The following is a 21017-nucleotide window of genomic DNA, read 5'->3' as shown; positions in this document are numbered from 1 at the left end:
AATTTTGTTTCCATTTTAAGCATTATAGACTGTCAGGGACCAGAAGTTATTAATGTTTGAGTGTCTGTTGCTTATTGATGGTGTTCAGTAGGAGCCTATTTAAAGGCAAAGTAGGAAAAATAAAATCCCAAGATATCACACAGCAAAAGTAATGTAATTGGAGAAAATGTAGGAATTTTGCTGTAGTATAACCGATATCCTCTGTGTGCGCCCTCGGAGCTTAATTAATCAGTTGGGTCAGAATGGTGAATTGGAGGGTGGGCTGTGCAGTGCTGCTGGTTACTTCCTTCACTTCTTCCAGGTGATCTCAGCTGAAATCACATGCAGTGTGAAGTTACAGTTGTCCAACTAGTCCAAATTCTGCCATTCTGCAACTTGGGTGTTTTTTTTAATTATTTTAGTTAGATTTATAATGGGAAATCATAGTTTGCCTATAGGTCCGATTTAGGCAGCTTTTGTTCCCTTCCATTTTCTTCTGCAAAATTCAGCAGAAGGCATTAGAGCGTGTGTTTCTGGATGTCATGTTATAGTCAGTGGTGTGAGGATGCTGTGCCATGCTACCTGCCTGCAGTGGGTGCTCGTTGGTACTCGAGTTCAGGGAAGATGCTTCTTTTGAAGGTACTGGTCTGAAACACTTCTGATCCGTACTACATCTGGCTTTACTGAAACCGACTATTTAATTTTATCACTGTTGTTACAGGGAAACAGCCTCTAGTGTAGGCAAAGCCTATTGTATATACAAAGTGAGGATTACACTCAACAGGATGGTTTTCATGGCAACACTTCTTTCATATCTTTGTGCAGAACAACGACAGGGTTGGAAACTAGTGAGCAAAGCCTGACAGAAGTCTCAAACAAATCACTTAAGAGCTTCAAACATTTTGTCTTTCTCAAGGAGTTTGCCAAGGTTTCAGGAGCTCCATCACGACGCCCCTGTGCCATGGGTGTGATTTGTGATGAGAGCACGTTGTCTTTGAGCCCATTAGCTGTGCTGATCGTTTCCAAGCAGTTCTTGCCAGTTCGGGAGATTGCCACAGCACATATGCTGTGTGCAGTATTGTTTTACCGTTTTCTATGATATGCTCTCCTTTTTTGTTTTCCCTGAGGCTGTAAAATGTGAAATATATGTATTTTTTTTTCCCAACACTGAAATTATGGTGAATGTTTGCAGCTATAAATCAGCGCCAATGTGTTTTGTTTTTTGAAGTATCATATTGCATATCTCACATCGTATGTATTATAGTACAAAAGTAGAGGTAATGGTGGAGCCCGTGCAAAGGGAAAATCTGGCATCCTTTGAAGTAAATACTTCCCCTGTAATTAAAGTGATTCATAGGATTTTGCTAAATTTCTGACAAGGACATTGATGTTAACACCTAGCACGAGCTCCTTAGTGACCCTGACATTTTGTAGTCTTCACTTTTCACAATAGACTGCAGTGATTTAGGTCTTTGTAAAGGCATCTGTCAGGAAGTTGATGGAAGAAGCAATCGAGAGTCCAGGGATGTTAAATTGAAGCCAGCAGCTGAGGCAGCCTGCCCTTTTCTCCTTTTCTTTCCCTCCCTCAAAAATAGTTTTTACAAACGAAGCCTGCTTTGTCCTGACTGTCAGAGGCTCTCTGGTGGTTGTCAAAGCATAATGAGAAAGACATCAGGAGAAGTGATGCCAAGATGGTAGCAGTGTTCCTTGTGGGGAAGAATACTGTCCGGGGCGTTGCAGCCTGCTGGCTGTGTAGGTGCCTGTCCAAATAGAAATTATAAGAAACTTCAGTTTAGAATCATAGGACAGGTTTGGAAGAGAAATGGACTGAGTCCCTCAGACATGCTTCACTTGAAAAATGGCATTTTTAGAGTGAAACTCTTAAAATTAAAAAAAAAAAAAAAATAGCAATAGTGAAGGAACCTCTACTCCTCTAAGAGAGCTGAGTTAAATACAGAACAAAAACCCCACAACTGATGATTTCAAATCAATCTTTATGATGATAGGGATCTGTTGACATTGAGTAACGCTGTGTTAAACCCCCCTTCAACCATCCAGCTTTCCATGTGAGTGGTACACGCTGTCCTCTGATTTCTGAGATGAGGGTTTGAGCAGTCCAGTCTGGGAACAGCAAACACGTGTTTATTTTCATCCGCCGCTTTATCGTACTGACTGTTCCAACTGTAATTGATTCCTGGGTGCAGCACAGAGAACAGCAGTGCTGCCAATTTCATCCTAATGGCTCTTTCTAGCTCTAGTTCAAAATCGGAAAGCCCTGATACGGCTTGGTGCAGTTATTGAAATGTATGGCCTTTCATTCTAGTGCTATTCCACGCTCTCTACCCTCACCATTAACACCTAATGCACAGGTTTTCAAAGCACTGAGTGCCATTAATCTTCGCAGTGCTGGAGCTTGTACCTTCCTGAGTGTATATGAGGGCAGAGAGGAAAGGAACTCACCTGATGACAGGGCAGATGTGTGAATGACATCCTCTTAATGTCTGCTTCTTGACTGCAGTCCCCATAGGCAGCTCTATTTCTATGAACCTGGCAGCTCCTCTTAGAAAGCACAGTTGCTTGGTGCAAAAATACCAAATGTATTTTAACAGCCACAATAAAACCTGTATTAAACTAACAAGAAGTCATTTTTAGCCTTCCTGTGCAAAAAAATAAGCATACCTTGTTCCCTGATAAAGCAGATTATTCAAGTTAAAAGAGGTTCTAAGGTTGTGCTGCCAGCATCAACTTTTGGTTTCAGCTTGTCATTCCTGCTTAGTGCGACCAGGAAGATAATTATCAACACACAATTTGCATTTAACAAACACAATCCAGTATGAACTGTATGCAGAGCTTTCCATCTGCTGTAAAGGTTCGAACTTCACCATGAAACGCTATTTCTATTTGCACTGAAACCTGACTTAAAAGTGGCCTTCAGAAGGTTTAAGCTCAGCATTTGGCTTGCGAGGAAAACCTCAGCAAGGAATGCTTTGGTTCCTAATTAATAGCATTACAACTTATGAAATGCTGTTATTTTGCTGCAGAGGGTGTTCTGCAATGCAAATATTGATGTGAAATCCTCCTAAGAGCGGTTGTGTGGCCTTGTGTTCCCTCTGCTTGCTCTGGGGGATCAGTTAACAAACACTGTTGCAGAGCTGTATATTTTTCCTCTGATATCAAGACAGACAGGAATTTTTTATAAGATGTTAATTTCTGTCTATTTCAGAAATGTATGCAAGGGAATATGCTTCATCTGAACCTGCATGGGAGATACTACTGCCATATGTATCACAACGACTTAGTGCAGACAAAGCTCTGCTCTTCATATAGGTTGTCTTGATACTTTCACTATATGAATTTGTTTTTCCCAGTGAAAAGCCACAAAGCATTAGAAAGCACATCTGAGAAAACTGAGGAGGATGGAGCAGGAAGCTGAGAGACATTGAAGAACATTTCACAGCCTCTTTTCTTTCCCTCAGTCCTGAGTGTACATTGATGTGGTGTCCCAGCAGACTTCTGGCTGCTCTCTTGACTCACAGCAGACATCACTTGCTGGTCCTGTAGTTCCTTTGAACTGTTGTTGCGGATGAGCAAATACAGCACGAGCTCAGCTGGGTGAAATGAATTTGAGCACCTTCTTTCAGCTCACAAAAGTGAGGTCCTCCCAAGTGGCAAACAGGACGGCTGCTTTCCCTCCTTTCAACACGAAACGCACCTGGGCAGTGCTGTAGTGTTTTTTCACTTACAACCAAGAAGCAGCTCGATGTAGCTCATGGAAACACTTCCAGATTAAAATCTGTCCCTCCGTGGACCACAGACTGAATCTCTGAGGTTTGCATTGTGCTGGCACACTGCAGTTTGGTGCTGTTCTGCCACGCTGAATGCTGTCAGGCTGCTGTCCCCGGTGCATTGATGCCTGGAGTAACAAATGGGCAGCCCAGGGGGATGGGTGGTTATCTGCTCTGCCCTTCTGCCTATCTCTGGCTACAGCTTTCCACCTGGCTGCTCCTCAGCAGAGCTAAATGGCTCGTGTTCCTTTGAAGCACGTGTGCCTGAAACCTTTAAAAACGTTCAGTTGCTTCCCTTTCTTGTAATGATTAAATGCTCTTCTTTCTTCACCCACTAGCACAAAGTATTCGTTAGCATGAGGATTCTTCCCTCTGGTGGGTGTTCATCCACAACGCTCAAGCCTTTCTCTGCTGTAGGAATAACCTTAGATTTCTCACTCCGTGGCATCATGTATGCTTGGAGGAATTGGTTTGGTTCCTTTCTGAAGAGTGGGGATGTAGCTGCTGTAGTCACAGCAAAGGCCTTCACTGTGTCAAACCCAAGTGCCAGCTCAGCCCATTGCTGCTTGTGTGCTGTAATGGACCTCTGGTTCTGAGGAGGTGTACTTAAAAGCAGTTATTTAGGAAATGCTCATGGAACATGCTGCTGTTTTATTCCTGTAGAATCGCTAGTTGGTCCTCTGCTTTTGCTTTGTTTGAGAATGGGGATAGCTCTGTGACTACTTCAGCTTTTTGGAGGATTTATTTTTTTCCTACCTAACATATAATCTTAAAAACAATCCTGCTCGCTTTCAGTGCATGTCCTGCGTTTGCAGGGCCAAGAGTCTCTTGCTGTTTGGAAAGCTGCCATCCCAGCTATTGATCATTGCCACTTTTTTTCCTACATCAAAATATTTGATAAAATTAGCAATTGGATTCCTCAGCACTTTTAGTACCACAAATAGACTCCAGATATGTATTGCTGACCAGCTTTTGATATTTTTAGGGTTGACACAGCACTCCCTGTTGCAGCCTGGGTAGGTGTGTGCATTGAGCAGATGGAGGGTGGCCATGAGCTCCAGCGTGCCCTGAGCATCTTGCAGCAGCAGTGGCAGTGCCTGCTCTGTGCTTCCCTTCACGCTGTGCTGGCAGCCTCCTGGCACTCTGAGGGAAAGGAATTCGTTCTCTGCAGGAGAGGAAGAATCTGCTCCTATTGAGCAGAATAGGAACAATTCCTCATGTTATGCTTTTTGGGCATATAGGTACCACCGTGATAATAAAGTGACTGTGCAGTACGTTTAAAATACAAAAATAAAACCACAACTAATAGGAAATGTCCTTGTTCCTTCCACCCCCTCTCCCCCATAGGATTCCTGGAAGACTGAATGACAGGAGAACTCCCCTGGGAGAGCTGAACTGGATCTTCACGGCCATCACAGACACCATTGCGTGGAACGTGTTGCCTAGAGGTACGACTTGGGCAGGCAAAGCAAATTTTCATCAGGGGGAGCATTGCTTACTCAGAGCAGGATGGAGAGTTAGAGAAACGAGATGCTGAAATAAGGAGAAAATTAAAGCTTAATATCGAAAGAACAGCTCAGGCATGATCTTGAGGCTACTTAAATTTTTTATACTCGTTCTTCTCTACCAGAACAATTTCAGCAACGTGATAATTAGAAACTAGGAAGGCTTTTTCCAGTGCTAACATGATTGCTTTAGCTTGAATAATTTTTCTACTGTATCTGGAAAGAGCAATCTATTTTCTTGCAGCCTTTGTTAGCATCATGGAAAAACAGCTTTCTCTCTCTTTGCTGATAAGACAGTGTATCTTTTGCTGAGTAACTTCACCCTATTTTTCTACCCCTGTTCTGCTCTGAGCTCATTCTTGTAGAGCACGAGCAGCCAAATTTGTATACATTTGTATGCTAATGCTCATTGCTGCGTAAATACTTCTTTGCCCTTCTAGGAGATAGTGCGTTTGTTATCTTTTACTGTTCATGTTGGCTTTTCGTAAGCACATCAAACTGCCAGTTGGTGCTGTAGTTCATGATTAAATGGCACACGCAGGTCCTTTTCTCCCTTACAATTTCCAAATCACTAGAAGTGAAATTTTGTCTACAAAAGGCAAATCCAACCTGAGGCAGACAGTCGTCAATTCTTTTAATGTGTAATGCAGAGTAATAGTGATGTTTTAAGGCAACTCAGAGGGCAGATGTCCTTTAAGAGTTGGGGTATCCTGCCACTAAAAGACTGTTGTAGATTTTTTGTTGTTGTTGTTTGATTAAAACATTAACATGTTTTTATCACTCAAATGATTTTTGCATAATACTTAGGGTACTTGAGTTATAAAGGTGCTCCTGTAGTAATCTGTGCTATCTCTTGACAGATCTTTTTCAGAAGCTCTTCAGACAAGACCTGCTCGTGGCCAGTTTATTTCGTAACTTTCTCTTGGCTGAAAGAATTATGAGGTCCTACAACTGTACCCCCGTCAGCAGCCCCCGCCTACCCCCAACATACATGCATGCAATGTGGTAAGTCGCAGAGTTCCCCGTGCTGCAAAGGCTGCTGCTGCCTTAAGGAGATTTGGGGAGCTGTAGTCATGAAAGATTGTTACTACTTAAATCTACACAGTGCTTTACTGATTAAGTCTGCAGATCAAAAATGAAAGAGCATGTGGCAGTGTAAATACCCATCTACAAATTTATTTCTTCTCTTTGTATACACGAACGCGATGCAATTCTGTAATACAGAGGCTTCTATTCAGCTATGTAATCATTCATTCCAAATAGAAAAGAGAGTGGGACATCATCTTTATTTGCACGGAGCAAAGCTGGTCCCCTCTGATTGCAATGGGTGGGGAGTGTTGGGGTCCTAGGGGAGGTAATCATAACTTGTATTGTAGAGTTCTTTTGCTGCAGAGTTCATCTATTGTCACTGTTGCTTTTAAGATGATTAACAGAAATGGAGGTGGCACAGTTATGTAAAACCTCTTAAGTGTGGTTTTCACTATGGAACAAGCATTCCATGAACAACAGCAATACAAATAACATTAACAATAACAATAAAAACGCTTGCTTTGATTCTAGAACAGCATAAAATTTGGCTAAGTACAAGCCAGTATAGTCAAGCTAATGTAGTTCCTTTAGGAGAAAAAGATAGCTGTGTGACTTGCTAAAAGGCCAATAGCATGGCAGGTAAGGGTGACTGAGTGGGCTTAATTCACCTGTATTTTCAAATTCCATTGGTTAGTTTTCTTCATTAAAACACAGAGGAAAATAAATGCAGAGGTGGTATGAGGTGATGGTGACCAGTGCAAAACTGATAGCAGCATCAGTAAGTTCAAATCACACTAAATGTTTCCTCTAAGAAATGGAGATAAGGTCACAGAGAGCCCCAGCAGCACTCATGAGGTGCAGGCAAGGAGTGAGCATTTGCTGGTTGAAAGAAGTTGCTTTCAGAATTGGAAAGCATGGAAATGATAGGATAGAGTTTGGATGGAACCTTTAGCAGGTTGGCAGCCTTGCTGAGTGTATTGTGTATTTGTACGTGGCAATGTTCTTAAGTGCTCTGAATTAACAACTTTTGAAGAAAATGATTTCAGCTGTTTGTAAACATGGGGAGTTGTCTTTATCACTGTGTGCTGTGAGATTCCTGTCTGTGCACTGAACCACGGGAGTGAAACTCAGAAGTCCAGGACCCTGTTCTGTCCATCACAGACCTGCTTGGTCCAATAGTGGATTCTAGAAAGGCTTTCTGCTCTTGTGTTCTTCTGCAAAATGGCACTAAAAATAAAGTTGTGAAGTCCTTCAGACCATACCACAGGATAATGGCATTGTTGCTGCTTTTTAGGGTTTACCAGAAGAAGACATTCTTTAGGAAAAGGCTTTTCTCCCTCTGAATCCCAAACACTGGCAAAGTTGAAAGTGAGTGAGTGGAGAGGATCCCTTGGCATGTTTTTTCAGTGTCCTAAAAAAGGATGCAGTTTGAATCAAATCTACCAAAGGGGAAAATTCCACTTTTGTCAGAGGTGGCTCAGTTCTTTATTATGAACTTTCAGTTATGACAGATTTAGAAACTAATTTAGGCCTTGCTTAAATGCTTTCTAAATATAATCACCTGCACTTACCTATCACTTTTCATTCAGTACTTTTCTACTGGATTCCGGATCCTTGAAGCCCATTTTATTTAGTCCAGCTGGATGAAGTGGCTGAAGGCAGGGAGAGCTGCTCAGTGGGTGCTGAAAAGAACTGAAACTTTGGAGTGATTTGATGATCTGTGCTGATAAGTGGTGGAGACTGCATGGGTGATGCAGCAGCTTCTGCTGATGGTGAATGTGAATAGAAGCAGTGTGTCTGTTGGTGTTCTTCAAGGATCTGACCTCAAACTTTGGGACTTCCTCACTCCTTGTCTTCTTCTTCCTCTCCTGTGCTTTCTGGGTGTTGCTTGTACTAATGCTTCTTACCTTCCTCTGTTCCCATGGAATGGTGATCCTGTGTGCACCAAGTACACGTTCCTGGCTGAGGTTTGGCTTTGTTGCTTGCAGCCTCAGTGTGGCGTGATGTTCAACTTCTCCAGTACAAATGTGCATCTATTCTCTCTTCCTTTATCCCCTGGACTTGGCTGTCCATTCACAGTGTCAAGAGAGGACTGCCATGTTTAACTGCCGTTACAGATGCGAGCCATTCTTCAGACTCACAGCTGGGAAGCAAAGAAAAATGGGCTCTGTGTGCAGACATGATTTGTATCCAGCAGAAGGCTGACTGGAGAGGCAAAGTGCTTCTGCCTCAGTATTATATTTTGCACCATCTTTTGCAGGAAAGGCATAAATGGACATCAGCATTTTGCTGAAGTAGCAAGGCACACACAGGCCCTTCTGAACTGCGTGTGTACCCTGATCTCGGCAGCAGCAGTGAGTGTGCTCAGGGGTGCTCCGTGCTGCCCTGCAACTCCTGTCTGGGAACCCCTTGCAGTCAGGGAGAGGAGAGCAGAAAGCCCCAGCCTCCTGCAGCTCCTTCGAGGCCTTCTTCCTTTCACTGCCATGCTGTGCTTTACCTGCGTTAGGTGTAAGCCCTCCCAGGCACATGCTGTTGGTATCCATGCGGTGCCTTGCGCTGCAGGTCCCTGGCTGCTGTAGGCACTGCTATAATACATGTATTAATATTAATATATATTGATTGACTGGCTGAGCTATTCAGCTTTGAGAGTTGTTTTGTCTATTGTGCGGTACGAACAGGGGCCTGGTGCTCCGTCAGCATCTTGATCTCTGTTGTGATGGATTACAGTTTATACATTACTGCTGTTGGCAGCAAGTTATGTTCACGGCCTTTGAAAAGACCCAATAATGTATTTAGAAATATTTCCTAACCTGGGATGTAGATTAAAAATGAAGTACCTTAATTATACCGTGGAAGAACTATGATTTGCCCATAATGGAAATATTGCAATGGTATATAAACCAGGCATGAAATTGTAGTTGAAAGGAAGTCATAATGTACTGCAAATAAAATACGTGTGGAATTCCAGCTGAAAAGGAAGTCATAATACAGCAACCCAATTACAGGTGGAGAGGAGCAGCAGTGCCGGGCAGGTGCAGTCTGCACCCTGATCTCTCAGAGAAATGAGGCTCCATTTAGGCACACGGAGCTCTTAGCATCTCAGGAGGAGGAAAGTGATTGTTTGAAAGGGTATTTGGAACTGTTTGACGTTTGAAGGATGAGTTTAATTCAGATTACGCTGTTGCCATAACCAGATTTTTTTGTTTGCATCTGTGTTAACATCTCCCAGACCCATTCATGGACTGCAGGTAGTTTAACAGAGAGCAATAGAGAACAAAAGCAGCAAAGTGTGTGCTTTGAGCTGCGGCTGGAGCAGGGCAACACGCTGGCAGAAGAAAGCAGGATTTCAGAGCTGTACCAAATATTCATAGCAAGAAATATTGTTTTAAAAATAGCTGTCTGTGCATCTGCCCGGCTGGCGTCCTCCGAAGCAGGCTCAGTGAGTGCACGGTGTCGCTGCACAGCAGGTGAGCTTAGGCTGAGATGTGTACATTCAGTCGCAACAGAATATGTTGTTGAGTCGTACTTGCAGAAAAGACAAACACAGAAATCTTGTCCAACATATTTGATACAGACTGAAATATTTAACAGTTCCAGAAGTCCAAACCCTGGGCAGTTGCACTGATGCCTGAGCCCTACGCTGCAGATGGCTTTGGCTTCTCTGTGGCTGCTCCTTGGTATGGCTGTCCCAGCAAGAAATACCATTTGTCGCTAATGTTATGTGTGGTGCAATGTAATATGAGCTATTCCCAGAAAAAGGCAGAATGCTAGAAGACATCAATAATACTTTATTAAAAAATGTGACCTGAGAATTAAAAGCATCAGGCACTGACTCAGCCCGGAAAATTTGAGTGGAATGTAAGAAAATCTGCCTTCATGCTCTGCCAGCTGAGGTGGTGTGTGTGGGTGAAGAAAGACTAAAGCACGTCTCTGTAAGCATGTTTCATTTATGTTGTTGGGGTATTACTGTGGGCTCCCAGTGCTGAATGTTTAATGGGTTTGCACAATAAAACCATTGCTGAGCAGAGCTGGCACGCTCAGCCTTCCCTTCTTTGTGCAAAAGTCCAAACTTTGCAGCACCTTGGAGGAAACAAAGTAAAGGCAGCTGGGTGAATTAGCGTTAGAATATTAAAAGTTTAAACAGCCCTACTGCAGTGAAATTGGTGTTGGGAGCGGGCAGAGGTGGAGTTGCATGAGCACACATATGGGAACTTTGTGCTGAAGGGCTGAAGAGAATTGGAACTGAAATATAAAGACACATATGAGTGTTTTTATAATGGGAGGAGAGTGTTAACGATTGTATTCAAGGGAGATCTTTCCCTGCTGAGTTTTTATTGTGCAATAATGGAAGAGTAATGTCTCTTCATTCTTAATTTTCATATATTCTGAGGTGTTGTATCCTGTCCTGGGATGATGGCTGGCACCTTGTCTGTTGAGTACCTTGTTGGAGGGGTATCAGTGCAGATAGAGACGCAGGGCATTGTTGGCTTGCTTTCTTTACAGGCTGTTTCTGTTGGCAGGCTCCATTGCTTCGCCTGTGTTTCAGAAAACAAAAGTACATTGCTGCCTTTTTTTGTTGTTTCAGTTGAGTCAATCTAAGAGAGAATTTAATATACATTTATTCCAAATTGTACACAGGAGGTGCCTGCATCCAAGCGTGCTCTGCTCAGTTTTGGAACCGAAGCATCTCCTTTACCCTCCCAACACAACTCAAAGTCGGTGACTTTGAACCCTTCATTTAATGAGACTGCTTCACAGCACAGCATGGAGGAAACCACAAAGTACTTGAGAGCCCCTTTTGAGAGGTGGTTCTATGAAACTTGCTCAGTCCACAAGAAGTGTAAGGATACACTTGGCCATGCTGTGAGTTGTTGTGTACAAAGCTTTTGAGCCTCATGCTTTGGTGCTGACAGCCCACCAGCTGGGCAGCTCCATGTTGTCCTGCCTCTGCCAGGCTGGTGCTGCTGGGTTCCTCTAGGTGAGATGGGACCTTCATGTCACCTCCATCACTGACTTCAGCCTGCAGGAAATGTTTGGCACACAGAGGTAGGGATGCAGGCCCGTGAGGTTGTATATGATGTTAGGAGTAAAGGCGTGCAGGGCTTTTAGTAGTAGTGATACAGGGACATAGAAATAAGCAGCTGGGTTTGGAGAAAACAAGCTGAAAATTGTTAGGCTTTATAACGTGAGTTTTGACATATCAGTGGTGTGTATAATACCTTATGTTACATGTATGGTGGCTTCTAATTTACCTGGGGTGTACAGAGAGCATGTCTTGTGCTTTACGTACAGAGCAATTAGGACAGCATAGTGTAAAACCCTCATTAACATGCTGCTTAGCAGTGTAGTGAAGCTGGAACACGGCAGTGGTTCAGTTGGTCAGAGCCATTGGCTGCATCGTGGTGTCACCTCGCTTAGTTGGGGCTGTGGGGGTGATGGGGAGAATGCAATGGGGGGGAGGAAGGGACAGTGCTGAGGTGTTGCCAGGCTCCTGTAGCTGATGCTGGGATAACAAATCTTCCATAGCACTTTGCAAACAGTAATCTCCATGAAGAAGGAAGAGAGGCAGTGATCTCCTGGGCCGGCTCTCATAAATCACTTGTAGGATGCAGTGGCACCCATCCCTGTTCCCCTGCTGCTCCTTAATTTATCTCCTGTTTGTGTGCTAAAGCGTAATATTAGTTCAGGGAGCATATCTACAAACTGCCCACCTTTCTGGTTCCCTTTGGCATATTGAAACAGTCAATCACTTCCTACCCATCGCCAACAGCCATTATTTTCATGATGTCTCTACCAAGTGTTTTTTTCCCTTCTGTTTCTCTTCACATAATCAGTGGCATCGGTCCTTTACCATTCTTTTGTGGCTGATTTTTGACTCTTAATTACTGCAGTGCCTATTTAAAGCAGTTCTTTATTTTGCCCATGCCGTGAGTTAGCAAAGTGACATCTCATTCATGAATTATGCAGCCCGAAGTCTAGCAAGCGACGTGTAGCTGCTCTTGTAGTAGTTGGGAGTAGCGTGATGTTTACTTCAGGCAGAACTGTTGTTTCCTCGTGTGTCTGGGTGGGTGGGCAGGTTTGCTGTGTCGTTTCTTACAGAGACGAAGCAGAAACAGAGTGTTGGGCTACTTGGGAAAGGCTGGAGCATCATTTCAAGTAGTGGAATCGATGAGAATCCCTTAACGCAGTTGATGTTAATCAGTAGCTCTCTAGACTGTGATGAGCAGTAACAAGATTTTATATTGCTGGTTACACTCTTTTAGAAGATTGAGTAACGGTAGCTATGTGGCTGCATTGATTTTTAATGGCTTGTTTTTTGAAGCGTAAAAAGAGATTTTGTTTTAATCTACTTAAATGGCTTTTTACATTTTGGGTTGTTCTTTCTGATAGCATTTAAAACCTTTGGGAATTGACCCTGCAGGGCTGCTCCAGACATTTTTATAGCAGTATTAGTTCTTCTCGCCTAAAATGACTTAGTGGAGCTCAGCATCTTAGTTCTGTGCCCCTGCAGTATAATGACCTATGCAGGATCCTTTTACAGGCAGCCAAAATCAGACCGGTTGTCTCTGATCTCCAAACCATTTTCCTCCCACCTCATAAAACTCCTCTGGAAGGCAGTATTTATTGGCGTTTTCTGAAATCTGGCAGAATTTCTTTAGGTGATATTCCCCATTCCTCCAAGCACCTCCAAGTCAGAAATGCTCATCCTTTGCTTGTAGCGGAATTACCTTTGTAATTGGACTAATTGACTTTTCCTCCTCCATGAATAAATATCTCTCATCAGCTCCACACAAACATTTTGTCTCCAGCATGGGTCTTTATTGAGCGTGTGGGAAGCATTTGTTGCCTGTGCTTTGATTATCTCTCGATTATCTCTTAATTATATTGGCAGCATACTGTCAAGTGGAAGGTGAATGCTGTGAAGCAGAGGGACAAGGTCTGGGACAGCTGAAACGAGCTGCAGCTCCTGAACCCATGGAAAAATACGAGATCCCTGTGGTTTATCTTTCCATTTAATTGGGGAGATTGGTTTTAGTTGAGAATAGCTGCCAGTGAATCCAATGGGGTGGATTTTGCTCAGCAGTTGTTCTAATGGGAGGCTTTGTGTGACTCCAAGCAAGGTGATTTAAGAACTTATTAGAGCAGGTAACTAAAATACGCCGTATTGATTATCACCTATGGCCTTCTGTCTGCAGGCGTTCCTAGGAGAAGAAAAATTGCTTAGCCTATTGATGGTAGCACACGATGGCCACAAGTCATTAAAGAGCTAATGTGTCTGGAGAGTAAATTAGTTTCTTTGTTTAAGAAGCCCATAGGGTGGTGGTTTAACTCACTAGCCTTTCGGAGTGCATAAATCCATATGCTAAAATGAAAAGTGCCTAGAATGTCTATGTTTAGAGTAGGAGTAATGGTTTCTTGGGTAGGATGTACCTCTTTCACATTTTTAGAGGCATTTCAGGAGCTCTGGAGATGAAAACCTTTTATTTTAGTTTGGTCCTCTTTTAGTTTGATTGTGAGTGTTTGGAAGCAGATTGGTACCACATTTCATTTGTGCTGCATCTACTACAACAACTTCCCTTGCCACTGCACGTAGTTTATGTGCTGTTAGTATTATAGATCACCATACTTCAGCTATTCTACAGCCCAGTGGGTAAGTGTAAAAACGGTTAGAAAGAGGGAATTCTAAGTGTTGTGCAGCCAATCTGACAGCACTTCTTTATGACATTGCTTATGGATAACAGCTGATAACTTCTCTTTCCTCTTTCACCTTTTTCTGTAGGCAAGCGTGGGACCTTGCAGTCGATATTTGCCTTTCCCAATTACCTACAATTATAGAGGAAGGAACTGCATTTAGGGTAAGTTACATAATATATAGAAATGTGTCCTTGTTTAACCCATTATTTGAAGACTCAGCTCAGCACGCCACTTTTTCTTATTGAATCTTGAATTTAATGGTCTATTTTTTTTGGAAACCTGTAAATCCTGATTCACCTCACTTAGAGAAATATATGCGGATATGGAATATTCATATCCAATTACAGCAAGCAGCAAGCATCCTATCTTTCAACATGAATTCACTGCTGGAAGTGTACCCAAACAGATTCTGTAAACAGCTGCCATCTCCATGTAGATCGGAGTGAAGTTTCAGAGTTTTCTGGAATGCTTTTGTGATTGAGTTGGTTCAAAATTGGAAAAAAAAAACCAATCTGCCATAGCCATACATTTTCTACTTTTTAAAAAGGTGTTCTTAAATTAAATGACTGTTTCCACAGGAACAAGCACTAAAAAGCAAAACAGACCTCTGCTTTTTGTGCTTTTCTTCACAACCAGCACTTCTGGTGTGGCTGACTGGGCAGAAGTGTGGGATGTCACTGGGAAACATAGAAAGCCCAGAGCCCAGCAAGAGGAGAACAGTGTGTGCATTGCCCCCTGCTCACAGAGCAGCTGGGGAGTGTGGGGCCATACCTTTACAGCCTTGTAAATGCAACTGGAATAGAACCAATTGTACTCTGACATCCTTGTATTATATTTATGATACCAAACTCCAAAAAGGCTTTCTGGCAGTGATTGCATATGCTCTCCAAAGACCCGAGTATAGGAGGACAAGGATGGGGGTTGATAAAGATGCCCTTTAATTCTCCCATGTCTTTTTTCACCCACTCTATGTGCTGTATTTTAAAATGTATACAAATACAGCTCTGCCAGCCTGTTCATTTTTATATCAGGTCTCTGGCAATATCAGTTGGGTACCTTTATGTTAGACTTGGATATCATCTGTACACCCACAGTCGTGTGAGTTGAAATTTACCAAATTTATGTGTATTCAGGGATGGAAGGAGGCAAATACTCAGCTCAAAGGATCAGCAAATGTCCTGCCTGGTTAATACTGTGTGGGTTTGTGCCTATTCTGCAGAGAGAGGACCTGTTGAAGGTCTCCATCAGACACCTAGAGAAATAGTAGGAATCTTGGCTATTAGTTTGGGATGAAGTGGAAGGGCTCAGCTTTACACTGTGACAAATGCTTGCAGAAGATAGGCAATTGCACATCTCTGATCTGTTCCTTGTGTTCTAATCAAAGTTTCACCCTCACACCTCCTGATTTATGCCAGCAGGAAGCGGTGTTTATCAGCAGAGGTTGGCAGCTGCTGGGCAGCAGTAATCTGGGCAACAGTGGTGGTTTGGGTTGGGGAGAGCATTTATGTTCCTGAGGTCAGACCACCATTTCATAACGGAGCTGCCCGGTGAGTCACAGCATCACCTGCTGCCAGCCCTCCCTCCCTGCCACCACTGCAGGCTGGGTGCCTGGGCTGGGCTGGCCTGGATGAAGCAGTTGGTAATCTCTTCAGGGCTGGTTTGTTTCAGCAGCACATTATAAACCACGTGCTCCTGGCTTCTGCTTATTCTCTAGCTGTTCTTTGCTACTCAGACCTGCAAAATATAATAATCTGCTGGAGCCAAGCCTGCAGGCTAATGTGGGGAGTGGGGTCCTGGCAGCTCAGAGTGGGTGTGGGTCCCTGATCCCACCTCCTCCCTCACTCCTCAGCTTTGTTCCCCCCTGGGTTTCTGGCTGGGGTCAGTGTTCTCTCACACCACTCTGTGCAAAAGGAAGGTTTCCTCCAGCACTGGGGAACCACAGCCCTGGCCAAGGATGTTGCTGAGCCCAGGGCTGTCCAAGAGCACTCTGTGAGCTCTGGGCCCGTGTCACATTATTGACCACTCACCACTGATGTTAGGAGAGCAGAGGTGTTGGATGCACCCGAGCAGCCTCCTGGTGCTTCAGTGTCGCATTTCCCCAAGTACTCTTCCTGTTTCATCAGCCAGTGAACCTGTCCCATCAGAGCACAGCCATAGCTGCATCATGCTTTCCAAAGCCTGCACTATGTTCTTTTCTCCTGCATATCTAGCAGTACCACAAGCCAATGTTATAGGCTTTTCTATGGTGCTTTTCACACTGATGTCTAAGCACCAAAGGCCAGCTGAGAGGTTTTAGCTGATGTTGGGAGCTCATCCCACCTGATGAACTTCAGGAGGGCAATGTTGAAGTGTACTGAATGCTGCAGTTCTGTGTGCTACTTCTATGCTCATTTACCCACACCACCAGGATATCTCTATTGGTGGATTATCTCTAATTAAATTAGCGGATTCAGTACTGTAAGTAAACTTCCCATTCTTTGTTTGCCTACGCAAAGTACTGTGGCTGTGTTCACTGTGCTGGGCAGAGGCAGCAGTGTGTGCCACAGGAGTGGAAACTGCCTCTGCAAAGCAGATGAAGGCACTTCTGCTGTGGCTCCTTCTCATGTGGAAGGGATTAACTAGATTTCCCCAAGAGCTTTTGTGATTTCTTTTCCAGTTTCTCTGCTCTTTCCTTCTCTTTCAAACACGAGTTAAATGTCAGTATGTTTAAAGGGAACGGCATCTGATCAGTCTTTGGGAAAAAAATTTACATTAAAAAACAAACCAACCAAACATCTGCCAATTACTGCTTTTACAACCAATACACCGTGTGAGCCCACAGATGCTAAATCTAGTTGCTTTACTCGTTTTAGAGCCAAACATGCCATCTGTATTCTTGCTCCAACAGCACAGCCCCTTCTTCGCAGAGCAGCTGACGGCGTTCCAGGTATGGCTGACGATGGGTGTGGAGAACCGCAACCCCCCGGAGCAGCTGCCCATCGTCCTGCAGGTGAGCAGCCCTGGGTGCAGAAATACCTGAGCTCCTCCAGGATCAGTGAGAGCTGATGGCACGTCTGCCAGATCTGTGCAGATGAGGACAAGGCGCTTTTCTTCCCCCGTGCCTTCCCTTTCTGTTGAGCATAACCCATTAGCCTATTTGCAGCTCCAGCACTATTGGGCTGTGCTGCCCCGTGTTTTGCTTGGAAGAAGCAAGACTTTTTTGCAGAGTCGCACATCTTTGTGGTTTTTCTCCTATAACACCTCCTCTCACATCCCAGCCATTTCAGGCAGAGACTTTATCTTCTGCCTGCTTTCACAAAGTGAGCATTACTGCAGTGTAAATAGTTTGGAAATGGATTATTTTTCTGTGCTGCTGATACAGCCTGGAAAGCATTGCCTTTAATGGGATGCTAAAATTTTGTTGCAAGAACGTAGAAACAAGTCTCTGAAGACCATGCCTGGAAGGAACATAGGGTTCTGGTAGATATTTGCTTAGATGAGACAAAATTCATTTTTAGAAAGGAGAAGTAAATCCAGAGGAAACAACACCTCATTTCAAGTCACCTTTTATCCAAGAGAAATATGGCAGTTGTTCATCTGTTCTTGCCCTTCCCTCTCTACCTGTTTGCACTGACAGAAATACAAACCCTTACTGAGATTGCCGTGCTCTCTTCTCTATCAGGCACCAAAATTTAAAGTCTTCCTGTTTAAAGAAACGCGATTCCAATCACTTATCCAGAGACCTGTGATTTCTTTCACTAAATGTGAGAAGACTTGCCTTCCCTGTTAGCTGCCAGCTTGTTCTGTGACTGACAGCACCATCAATCACTGTGAGACTGAATCTTAATTTCCCTGAGCCTCCCAAGTCTTGAGAGATCAGCTGGATAAACAAATGTAAGGTTTATCTCGGTCACTGCAATAGGAGAAGGCAGGCTTCTGCTCCAGCACCAAGTTTGCTGCTTTCCAGTGAATTATTTGGCACCGGAGGGCTCTGCAGCAGCTTAACCTTGCAGTGGAATTGAGAGGTCATCTGGCAAAGAAATCTGCTTTCGGTCCTGGAGCAAAAATGAGCTAGGACAATGTAATTATTCTTTTAATTAAGGTATATGTAGTTGTAGAGTGGAATAAGATGACTTGTTGACAGGTTGGAGATGCTTTGAAGCAGAGTGACTGCTTAAGAGGGGGAAGGAATTGTTTCACACCTCTTGCAAGTGTCCTTTTGCTTCAAGCCCCTGGGAGCACTTATGCCGTGCTGCTGCAGCCTGAGGTTGATTCTGTTTTCCCATTTTAGATGTGCCCCCAGGGAAAGATAGTGTGTGAGTGCCAGGGGCACGGTGCCAGCCATGCAAAGCTTGGCTTTGTGACGGATGGGGAAACCACCCTTTGTACGTGGCCTTTACTGACTTCAAGAAGTTCCAAATTCCATTTCAGGTTTGTGCTGTGCATGGGGCAGATTGGACACAGGTGAGCTCCTAGTGCAGGGACAGAGAAGTATCAAAGGCAGAAGTTAGCAGCTACAGATCCTCATGGAGGTGCCTCCTGCCATGGGGTGCTGGTGCATGTGGCCAAGGCTGCGCTCACCCACTGCAAGCCCTGGAGAGCTGCTGCTGCAGTTCTCTTCTTCCCTCTGTGTTTGTTAGGGAATTCCTGGTCAGGGAGGGATGTGATGCAGCCCTGAGCACACAGTGGCACAGCGCAGCAACTTAATTTCACTCCAAGTTTGTAAATTGTGCATAGAGGCCCCACGTCCTCGTCCAGGTCTCCGGAGTTTGTGTCAGTTGTGGCTTCAGTTTATTGTGCAAATCAGATTGGGAAGTGTGAAGACTTTTGTCTGACCTGAGAGTCAGTGCTGGCTTTTTTGTTTCTCAGAATAATGAAACCGAGCTTTTGAAATAAGACAGGGTTTGGGTTGGTTAAAGAGTCTTGGGGGAAGTCAGTGCAGTCGAGATGTGGTTTTGTATCTTCACTTGGAAATCCTTTTCAATCGCATCCATTTATTTCCAGCTACAGCAAAACGTATGGCCTTCCTTGATTGTTTTGTCTGAAGGTTGGATAACAGAAGCACTGCCAAATCTCTGTGCCCCCTGTGTCTGTGTAAGCACCCTGCACCTAATGTGCTCCTTGCTGTTGTTTCAGCCCTGCCTCAGCTTCCACCATGCCCTGCTTTCTCTTGCTGCTTTAATCTCAAACAGCTGGCCCTGTTATTCCTGTGCTGGGCATCTTTAAAGCACATGGTTAATCGCGCCAAGTTCTGTATTAAGTTTATGGAATAGGTTGGTGCCAAGTAGGGCAGGATGACCAAAATGCTTTCTCTTATGACCTGTCTTGGGATCTGAGCATGGATATTCAGACACGAAACAATTAGAGGGATTAATACACCCTCCCATGTAACTGGACTTCCTCTGGACTTTCTCTGCACAACTTTAGTATCTAGTGCCAGTTGTCCGCGGTATGGGGTGTAAGCCAAGCAATATAGTTATTCTTCAGTATTAAACATGAAAAATAATTTCGTTTGAATATGCATTGTGGAAAGAAACATTGAAATGGGGATGGAACTGGGGAGCAAAATCAACGAGTCGCCTTCCCTGAGATCCGTGCTGAGGGATGGTGCTCAATTTAAACTGAGGATTAAATGTTGCATTCCAATATCTTACATCTGTTAAGGAGATTAAGAACTGAAAGTCTGTCTGTTAATATTTCACACCAGGGTTGGTATAAGCCAGTAAACTATCACCTCATTATCGTTGTCAGACTCCATTTTAATGAGATTTTTATTAATGACTAATGTGACCTTTTGCTTCCCTTTTAAGTCTCTTATATTGATTTGCCAAGGAAGCGAAGCCTCTTTTTCTGCTTCTGAGCTGTTTTGAGTACTGGCAGGCTGCTCCTTTTGCTCACCTTCAAATCCTTCCTGCAGATAAAATCCCGTTCCTCCTTTTCTGAGGGAAGGCAGTAAGATGAGACTGTTTGAGATCCATAGTGGCTGCTTCCACCTAGCAGAGCTGAGCTGCATAGGAACCATTGCGCTTGAGAGAAATATTAACAGGGAGAGAACTGGAGCACCACTTGGAGACTGAGGTTAACTGCATTCCAAGGGAAAGATTTGCAAGTGTCTGCAAAACTGCATGGAAGAGAGCAGTGCTGGGGGCAGTGTCCCACTGCTGACACTGTTTGGTGGATTGAAGGTTCTCAGCAGCCAGGATTTGTCTTTCAGCTTTTTTTTCCATGCAGATCATCAGTGTTTTTCTAAGTTACGTGAGGTCCTCCTACGTTTGCTCTGCAGTCACAAGGAGCTTTGTTCCCTGGTAGTAATTGCTGTCCCTTTCCTCTGCAGGTTCTGCTGAGCCAGGTGCATCGGCTACGAGCTCTGGATCTGCTGGGAAGATTTCTGGACCTGGGGCCCTGGGCAGTTAGCTTGGTGTGTTTGTGCTGCATTTTGTCTTGTAAAAGTCAATTAGACTCTCAGTATAGGTGATAAATACAAATGATGATTTATGGAAGGAAGATGTGGAAGATACTCCACCGATTTGACAAATGGCTGGTGTTCTGTGTAGTCATGCGTATGGAATGGAACAAGCATCTCTAAAAGAAAAGTGGTTTGTATTAATCAAGAAGGCCGAATAGCTTTTCATTTGTGCTATTATGAAGAGGAGTTATTTAGACAAAGTTCAGTGTAATATAATGAAAGCTACAAAACAGAAGGCAGCATCGAGGACAAATAAGGAGGTTTGTCATGTAAAATAAATAACAACAAAAAGCCCATATGTTCGTCATCCTCTGCTCTCCCAGCTTACTGGCTGCATCCTTTCTTCTCTTCCTTTACCTATTTGGTCTCTGGGTTGTATAAGCTCTTCTGAGAAGAAACAGCTGCCTTCTGCATTTTGGAAAGTGGCTGGCATGGTGCAGGTAATAAGTAAGAACGTAGCAGAGGAGCAGTTTAAAGCACCCTTGTAAATGGATCTGTTTGTTGACAACAGTGATGAAGACAAACCTGCAGCTGGCAGTGGGATACCTCCAGGATGGGGCTTCTTGTTGGCTTTCTGTC

The 21017-nt window shown here is 43.9% G+C and overlaps 1 protein-coding gene across 6 annotated transcripts in view; it reads left to right on the top strand.

Annotated features, from left to right (window-relative positions):
- RPTOR (regulatory associated protein of MTOR complex 1) overlaps window positions 1-21017 on the top strand; it is a 119413-nt gene that overhangs the window by 46622 nt on the left and 51774 nt on the right. For all 6 annotated transcript variants that reach the window (XM_015295613.4, XM_426232.8, XM_015295612.4 and 3 more), the window contains 5 exons: window positions 5112-5212; window positions 6130-6274; window positions 14079-14154; window positions 16881-16982; window positions 20307-20390. In XM_015295613.4, the coding sequence (XP_015151099.1) occupies window positions 5112-5212; window positions 6130-6274; window positions 14079-14154; window positions 16881-16982; window positions 20307-20390 (508 nt within the window). The remainder of the gene's footprint in view (window positions 1-5111; window positions 5213-6129; window positions 6275-14078; window positions 14155-16880; window positions 16983-20306; window positions 20391-21017) is intronic.

The sequence above is a fragment of the Gallus gallus genome, chromosome 18, assembly GCF_016699485.2.
Source record: "Gallus gallus isolate bGalGal1 chromosome 18, bGalGal1.mat.broiler.GRCg7b, whole genome shotgun sequence".
NCBI classification, from domain to species: domain Eukaryota; kingdom Metazoa; phylum Chordata; class Aves; order Galliformes; family Phasianidae; genus Gallus; species Gallus gallus.
Note: the sequence above shows the minus strand (reverse complement) of the source record. Positions and strands in the feature narration are given on the sequence as shown.